The sequence below is a fragment of the Drosophila willistoni genome, unplaced genomic scaffold (genome assembly GCF_018902025.1).
Source record: "Drosophila willistoni isolate 14030-0811.24 unplaced genomic scaffold, UCI_dwil_1.1 Seg718, whole genome shotgun sequence".
Lineage (NCBI taxonomy): Eukaryota > Metazoa > Arthropoda > Insecta > Diptera > Drosophilidae > Drosophila > Drosophila willistoni.
In genome coordinates, this window is record NW_025814627.1 from 33,386 (window position 1) to 40,918 (window position 7,533).

Sequence of the window (7,533 nt, forward strand, 5' to 3'; positions counted from 1 at the left end):
TTATACTGAAAACTTTGCTGATTACAGGGAAAATGCACAAAAATTATGAATTAATTTTCCTCTCAGCAATTTATCTAAAGGAAAGTTTACATAATTCATGCAAAATGGATGAAAGTGAACAAATATATATATTGCTTACCAAAAGAACTTTTCAAATTGATATATTAATACATTTTGTTGTAAATTTTTAAAGGCAAACACCCTTTTATTTTATTTTTAAATTTCATATTTTTCTAGTGTATCACAATATCAAAGATTTTAAATGTCACTCAGATTTTTCAATATAGTACCTGCGTTCAGGGTTGTTAGTCAATTCGTTTTTAGTATTCAATAGGATTCAGTTCGTGTAGGTTTCACTAGTTGTACAAAAAAACACAGATTCAAAAAAGGCATACATTTTTTTTTTTTTTTTTTTCTACGGCTTTTACACATCCCGGTTAATATAATGTATGCTAACCCCTTTTACACGCAAAATTTTTTCGGAATTCATCAAAACCAAATTTATCTACATCCAAATTATTTAAACAGTTCGGCTAGTGCTTTCGGTTCTTTTGGCGACATATATAGGTTCGAGGATGGCAGCAGAGATGCGCGTGGTCCATTGTTATTGGGCAGAAGCAGCTACTGTGGATTCGGCAGAGTTCAATCTCAAGGGCTAGACCAGAACGAAACTGCGTTGGTGGACATCGTGACGTGGGTAGACGCCACAGTGTGTCCACAATGGCAACGGCCACAACCATGGCGGCATCTTCAACCATGATATTGGGCTCGAGGTCAAGTCATTTTGGGTTAGCCGAAATGAACAGAAATGTGGTTCAGCCATCGATGGATATTGGTGAACAGCGACAACGACAATATCATCGACAACAGACTGGCATATCCATGGGCTTCAGTATGTTATTGGCCAGGAGTTTGACAGAGGAACCGACAAGTATGAATCCAAATATATAACCGTCCGTTGATGGTGTCCCGTTCATTATGCTCGGCGAGCAATTCGAACTGGAACCAGAGACGATCTTTTTGCTGGGCATGCGTCTGAGTGTGACGAAAAATGATATTCTCATGTTCTTTAGTTCCGTGGGAATGTTCGCTGTTGACCATGCGAGTAAACCAAGGATTTGTGTGTACAAAAATAAGCAAAATGGACGATCAAAGGGTGAGGCGACCATTACATATATAAGTCCGTTCATGGCGGAAATGGCCATTAGATGCCTCAATGGCAGCAAATTTTTAGGGGAGAAACTATAACGGTTTTACCGGCATATCTATCAACCCGCAAGGGTCGTGGCATCCGCTGTAGATATCCTCGAGAGTTCGCTCCATCGAACAATCGGGAACACCAATAGGATCGGCAGCAGCAGAATCGTCAACGTCGACCCCGTAAATGGAGACCGGCTCGGGACAATTGGTATTGCATGTCCTGACGCAACAGCAATTTTGTTTGGCGCTCCAAATACAATCGTTGCAAGACCAGCAAATCGGAGTATGCAGCCGAACCCATGTGGCTCAAAAACAGAATAAATGTATAAAGAGAGTATTACCTCTCAAGTCAAGTAAGTTGTACCTTGTGTAATTAGTTAAACTTCCAAATCATAGAAACATTTTATAAATTGCAGAGTAATGTGGCCGACATGGCTAAGTTTGAAGGATAGTTAGTTGCAGGTTGTGCATTAATTAGTGAAGTGAAAGTGCTTTATAATGTGGTCAATGCCTCGCACAGCAGAGATTTTGGTTTAAATAAAGGATGCCAAACATTTAGTAGAGATTCATAAGTGTTCTAAGTTCTTCTACACTTATTAATTTCTAAGAATCAATATCACTTTGGGATGTATTTAAATGACACTTAATACTAGTTTTTGCTGTTGCTAATTATTTTTTATTCGACTTCATTAGTTTGCAGAAACTAAGTTAGTTGTGGTTAAAACAACGTTGACTGGAACCTGGCACGGGCCACTGCCACATTAATCTACTTAATCCGTAATTCAGATAACTGAATATTTAATGAATTTATTTACTTGCCTTTACTTTTCTCCCTCACCTTTTTCGCTTTGAAGTTAACTGCAGTCAGTGGCCCTGTGGCCAACCACTTGAATCTGTCCCACACAAACCGCTGGCAGCATGAACCTTTCTTATACCCCACACTCCCCCCTTTTCGCTTCTTGGTAAACTTGCTCAGTTTGTTGTGTGATTTAATCAAAGTTTGCAGTAGGAGCCAAATCTTGCCCTAGCTAGCGAGTTGTGCATTTGCCTGGCACACCCGCACCTGGACTTGCAGTTGTGGCTGAAAAGGGAAAGGGAATGAGAGTTTGAAGCTGTTGTGAATTTACTTTGAATTTTCTTCCACACGGCCGAAGTTGGCAGCTGCTGCTGGATGGACTTGGTCTTGAAAGTCGGCTCTTGTTCTCGCCTGCAGGATATTTGCGTAGCTGTACCTGCAGTTAGCCGCAGCCCTCCTGTCCGCATCTCAGCTTTTTGTGTGTGTGTGTGTGTGTGTGTGTGCAACAGTGTCTCACTTCAATGCCTTCAACCCACCACTCCCTTCATCGGTGCCATCTGCTGGGGATGCCGCTTTAAGTGCCAGCAGGAGAGTAAAATGCAATAAACACTATTAGCCAGAACGACTGCGCTCCATGACCGAGTCCAGGACCAGGACGAAGGTCTTTCGTCTATACCAAAGTGTAACAGAAGAAAGCCAGGTCAACAATTCAGGTAGAAAGGGGGAGGCACAGGAACCGGCAAGACAACAAAAAGCAGCAACAAAATGCGAAAGTAAAGCAAAAATCAACTTAACTGAATTGAATGAAAAAGTTTTAAACTGCGGGTGCCATAAACTCTGAAACTAAATAACTTGTTTTCTGATACCAAAGTTGAGGTATATTTTAATGGAACCTTTTAGAAATTCCGCTTTGTTGATTATTTTTACAAATTTAAAGGCTAAAATTAATATATCTATCGTTATTTTTTCATTAACAAGTGCCATAACAATTATTGAACTATTTCTCTTTTTAATCTTCTTTAGCTATTACTGAAGGTCCATTGGTTAGCTGTCCTAGCACTCCTAGCAGTGTTACTCCTAGAAAGCCTGTAGGTCGTAAAAACCATTCAGAATATCAAGTCTCAGAGATGGATCTTGAGTTCAAATCAAATATGTATTTGACCCCATAAAAGTGTCAACAGTTGGCTGAGAAATTGCAGCTAACTGATCGTCAGGTAAGTTTAACTATAAGCATCAAAACAATGCATATATAAGGTAGTAATTGAATGTTTCATTTGTTGCAGCTCAAGGCCTGGTTTTCAAACCGTCGTACAAAGGTTAGAAAACTTTCCATGGCTCAGGAAGGACCCATAAAATAGGATGCGTTTCAAATCTCCGACAACGCCCGTGGCTAAAAATGGCCGAGCATATAAGATGCAGGTCAGAAATCAGTTGGGGCCATTTGAGGTTAGATCGGCAATGGTGGCTAAGTTTCACGCCGGAAAAAAAATAGTGGACATTGCCAAAGCGTACCAGGTGTCTCGACAAACGGTGCACTACCAAATAAATAAGGACAAAAAGTATAACTCGTTGAAAAATTTAAAAAGAACAGGCGCAAAACGGAAAACTACCGTGACTGATGACCGAGTCCTACTACGGGAATTTAAAAAAAACGTATTGCTGAAGCCTCAAAAAGCAGCCGATTTGCTGAATTTGACAGCATATGAGTCAATCAGCGAGAGGACAGTCAGACGGCGCTTGAAAGAAGGAGAGTTCGGAACATATGTAGCCAAGGACGTGCCTTTCATTTCAAAGGTTAACAAGTTAAAAAGGTTAGCATTTGCAAAGGAGCATATAAACAAACCAAAGGAGTTCTGGAGAAGTGTTTTGTGGACAGATGAAAGCTCCTTTGAGTATAATTCTTCAAAAAAAAAGTATTTGTAAAGCTGCCCATCGAGCAAAGACAAAAGAGACGGCCCGTTTGTCAAAAAGTGAGCCATGGTGGAGGCTCTGTGTTCTGGGGATGTGTGGCATATAATGGACTGGGGGATTTCATTCCCATCTCAAGGCCAATACCTGACCACCCTCAATGAAAATGCCTTTCCTTCCGGAGATCGGCTCATCGGGCTGTCGTTTATTCTCCAGCAGGACAACGGCCCATGCCATAAAGCCCAGATGATAACCAACTTTTTGAAGGATCTGGATGTTCCAACGCTAAACTGACCCCCCCAAAGTCCAGATCTAAATATTATAGAAAACGTCTGGTCTCTTTTGAAGCGCAAGAGAACAGAAGCGTTAAACAAATCCAGAGAAGAAACGATTTCTGAGCTCTCTTCCTTATGGAAAGAGATGTCTCCAGAAATCCTTCAAAATTTAGTGGATCCTGTGCCGCGACGCCTCGCAAAACTTTTTCTTCGTCAAAATATTTATGCCGCCTAGTGTATTGTAATCAAGCAGAAATTTGTACTTTAAATTTATAGTTTACACAAAAAAACTGAATACAACAACAACACGACAACAAAATATACAATTTTTATAAAATAAAACTAGCAAACCCGGCGAACTTCGTAACGCCTAGCAGTCAAAGAATTTCGTGTTACCTTTTAGCTTGAAACTTGCCATTTAAAATGGTGGCCTCAATCACGTTCTTCATTAATTTTTTAATAACCAATCGTGTGCCATTGCACAGCCGTGGTGGGTTCAAGTTACGGAGCAAAATCACCGGAGATCCTACTTTCAATTGTAATTGGTGCGGTGGCATGCCTGGCAAATCCAAGGAATTCAAAAATTCTACTGGGTAATTTACAGCTTCGATAGTATTGCAAACTGTATCAACAGATTTGTATGACACAGAGTCTGTTGGCAACAATTGTTGTATCTTGAAATTTAATCCATGAACGTCCACATTTTTCGCTGCTAAAATGGCTCTTTCTGCCAGCCACTCAAGATTTATATATTGTGTGTGTACATCGGGAAATATACAGTCGATGAGAACATCTTGCGAGTGGACGATTGTGCAAAAACCGGTTGGTAATTTTATTGATCCAGTATTTTCATGTACGGCAACTTTCCCATTGCCAATATCTAATAGCTGTTTCGAAAAAGTTTCGGCGGATGGATCCTGAAGCGTTTGAACGCGCATGTTCACATGCCCTGCCACGCTTCGCTGTGCCCGCTTTTGAAAAATTAAAATTGCGGTTGGTAATTTTATTGCTGAAATTCAAGTTAAACCCTTGAAGTAGATGTCTTTGGATATGTTGAACGTCTTATTACTATGTTAAATTCTATTTAACTCTATTGCTGAGTTGCAGTTAAGTATAAATTACAGTCTATTTGTTAAGCAATATACATTTGAATGATTTATAAATGAAAAACGAAAGCTGGCATACTACGAAAACATTCAATGTAAAAGTAATTTAGATGGATGGCAAAAAGTTGAGCAAAATCTTTTACTACTCTTAAAGCTTGGGTATAAAAATAGATGTTGGCCGATTTTCAGTCCTACACGATCTGCATAAAAAATTTCGTGAGAATCGGTCGAGCCGTTTCGGAGTAGTTTGTTAACAAACACCACACTCGAGAATTTTATATATATAGATATCCATGTATTAATTGAAGAGTTTTCATATTCTTAATGAATGAATTACCTGTTACCGGATCTCGTTGCTTAAGGTTTATGCAATATCCGTCTTGTCCCTTGAGGTGATTTGTCATTTGAAAACATGAATTGAATTGCCGAATTGAACGCAAGAACAGCGAAGAATTTGGATCAGTACCAATAAGGAGGCCGTGCAATGGTTCCGGCGGTGTTTCAATTTCTGGAAGTTTCACTTTTCCTGATGAGCAACACATCCCAAGTGCGGGCATTCCTTGTCCAATGTACCAATTACCACTTTGGAATGAGCGTAATATTCAACATCAGGCTCATACTGAAATGCTAGTCGAAGAAATGAATGTGATGTAAATGCTCGAAGTACTTGTTGATGTTGGTCAATCCCTCTACGTCTGTTGGCTACGAATCTGCGCGCTTCTCTTCGTTCCAATTGTCTTTGTTGGTTTCGCTCATCTCGTAACTGCGCCACTCTTACACGGACATCTGCATTACTTTGTTGCCTTTCTGCATCTGATCTTATTGCTCTTCTATCTTGCATGCCTCTAGATCTGTTTGTTTGACGACTCAAATTAGCGCCCCTGCGTGTTCGTGGCATTGTTGTAATAAATCAAGTTGGAAAACTGATTGGTGTATAACGTGTATTATTTTCTTGATCAATAATTAGCGCAGCGAGTTCGGTCGCACTCGAGTTGTAACAACGACTGAACTCGAGACGCACAATTCTTGTGCGCGCCTTCCACCGAACCACACTCGGCGACAGCGACAGAACGCTTGTCCTGAAGTTAAAAGAAAATTTCAACTGTTTGTTCCGAAAAAAAAACTGGAAAATTAAATTTTTGTATACGGAAATCCCCAAGCGAAGCCGTGTGAACTCAACAGTGTACATCACCTTACTGAAATCTAGAAAGTCTCAACGTTGTATATGATTTTTCACGGCCTGTTTCGATTGGAAGATTTAAATTATTTTTGTTGAATTTCATCTCTTATCAAGTAGGCCGTGTGTCTAATTTCACTCGTATAAAACACAGTGTAGTTCAGATATCCAGCACAGTTAGTCAGTTTTAATCGTGAGCTCGTTATTATTTGGGTATAAAAAATAGATGTTGGCCTATTCTCAGTCCTACACGATCTGCATAAAAAATTTCGTGAGAATCGGTCGAGCCGTTTCGGAGTAGTTTTGTAACAAACACTACACACTCGAGAATTTTATATATATAGATAATATATAAAAAAAAAAAAAACTATATATATATATATGGAATCGACCAAAAAAACAATGTCTATTCTAATGGTTAGTACAATCAATAATAAGCAGAGGAATGTTAAGCAAATGTTTCCAAAACGTACGTGTTTCTTGCGGAGCAGTGTTGCGATTAGAAACCGATTGACAGCATTTCGAACCTATGGATTTATGAAAACCAGCCATACCGGAACTCCATATCCAAGATGTGCCGATCCCCTTGATTCCGGAATATTGACGGCACGTCTGGCAGTTGCCAGCAAATTAAAATCAAAAGTAAAATCATCGGATGATGAAGAAATTGAATCGATATCTGATACGAACAATGAATGCAGTATATCCAATTTACTGGATTCGGGTGAACCTAAGATGACATCCTTTGAGGAGCGTCGTAAGTTATTTGATTTGGCCGAATTCACAATTTGCAAGGGTCGCAAATTAGGCGATTCTTTTCATCATTCCGACGTTGATATCGATGTCTTGTTGGCAAATAGCCGTCAACGTTTGGGCGGCTCAGCTGGTAATTATTTCAACTTTACCCTTACCTCAAATAAATCGCAATCGCTACGTCATTTAAAAGAGATGGAAGCCTTTTGTTTGGCTCAAAATATTCTCCTTAACCAAGGCCAAGGCCACTCCTTAAGGCCAACAAGTTTTAACAAGCCCAGTTTGACTTGATCGAGTTTCATTTATAAATATATATAC

General features: G+C 39.7%; 1 protein-coding gene and 1 long non-coding RNA gene across 4 annotated transcripts; one reads left to right on the forward strand and one right to left on the reverse strand.

Annotated features, from left to right (window-relative positions):
• Nucleotides 1-295: 295 nt before the first annotated feature.
• Nucleotides 296-4,561, forward strand: LOC124461894. 3 transcript variants are annotated; one of them, XR_006955300.1, is made up of 4 exons: nucleotides 296-931; nucleotides 1,074-1,553; nucleotides 3,020-3,210; nucleotides 3,280-4,561. It is a non-coding gene; the product is annotated as an uncharacterized LOC124461894 (long non-coding RNA). The 3 variants fall into 3 exon arrangements; XR_006955298.1 differs by having other exon boundaries at nucleotides 296-1,553; XR_006955299.1 differs by lacking the exons at nucleotides 296-931; nucleotides 1,074-1,553 and adding an exon at nucleotides 2,839-2,872.
• On the reverse strand, nucleotides 4,536-6,503 carry LOC124461893. Its single transcript, XM_047013318.1, has 2 exons — nucleotides 5,623-6,503; nucleotides 4,536-5,188 (listed from the first exon to the last, which is right to left on the reverse strand). Exons 1-2 carry the CDS (start codon nucleotides 5,840-5,842, stop codon nucleotides 4,572-4,574), a joined length of 837 nt encoding a protein of 278 aa, XP_046869274.1. The 5' UTR covers nucleotides 5,843-6,503; the 3' UTR covers nucleotides 4,536-4,571.
• Nucleotides 6,504-7,533: the final 1,030 nt, after the last annotated feature.

Bases quoted from the DNA above. Each gene is read 5' to 3' on its own strand.
- LOC124461893 (XM_047013318.1), bottom strand. From the start codon at position 5,842: ATGCCCGCACTTGGGATGTGTTGCTCATCAGGAAAAGTGAAACTTCCA. The intron at 5,189-5,622 runs GTAATTCATTCA...CTTGAATTTCAG, and splicing joins GCAACGAGATCCGGTAACAG to CAATAAAATTACCAACCGCA.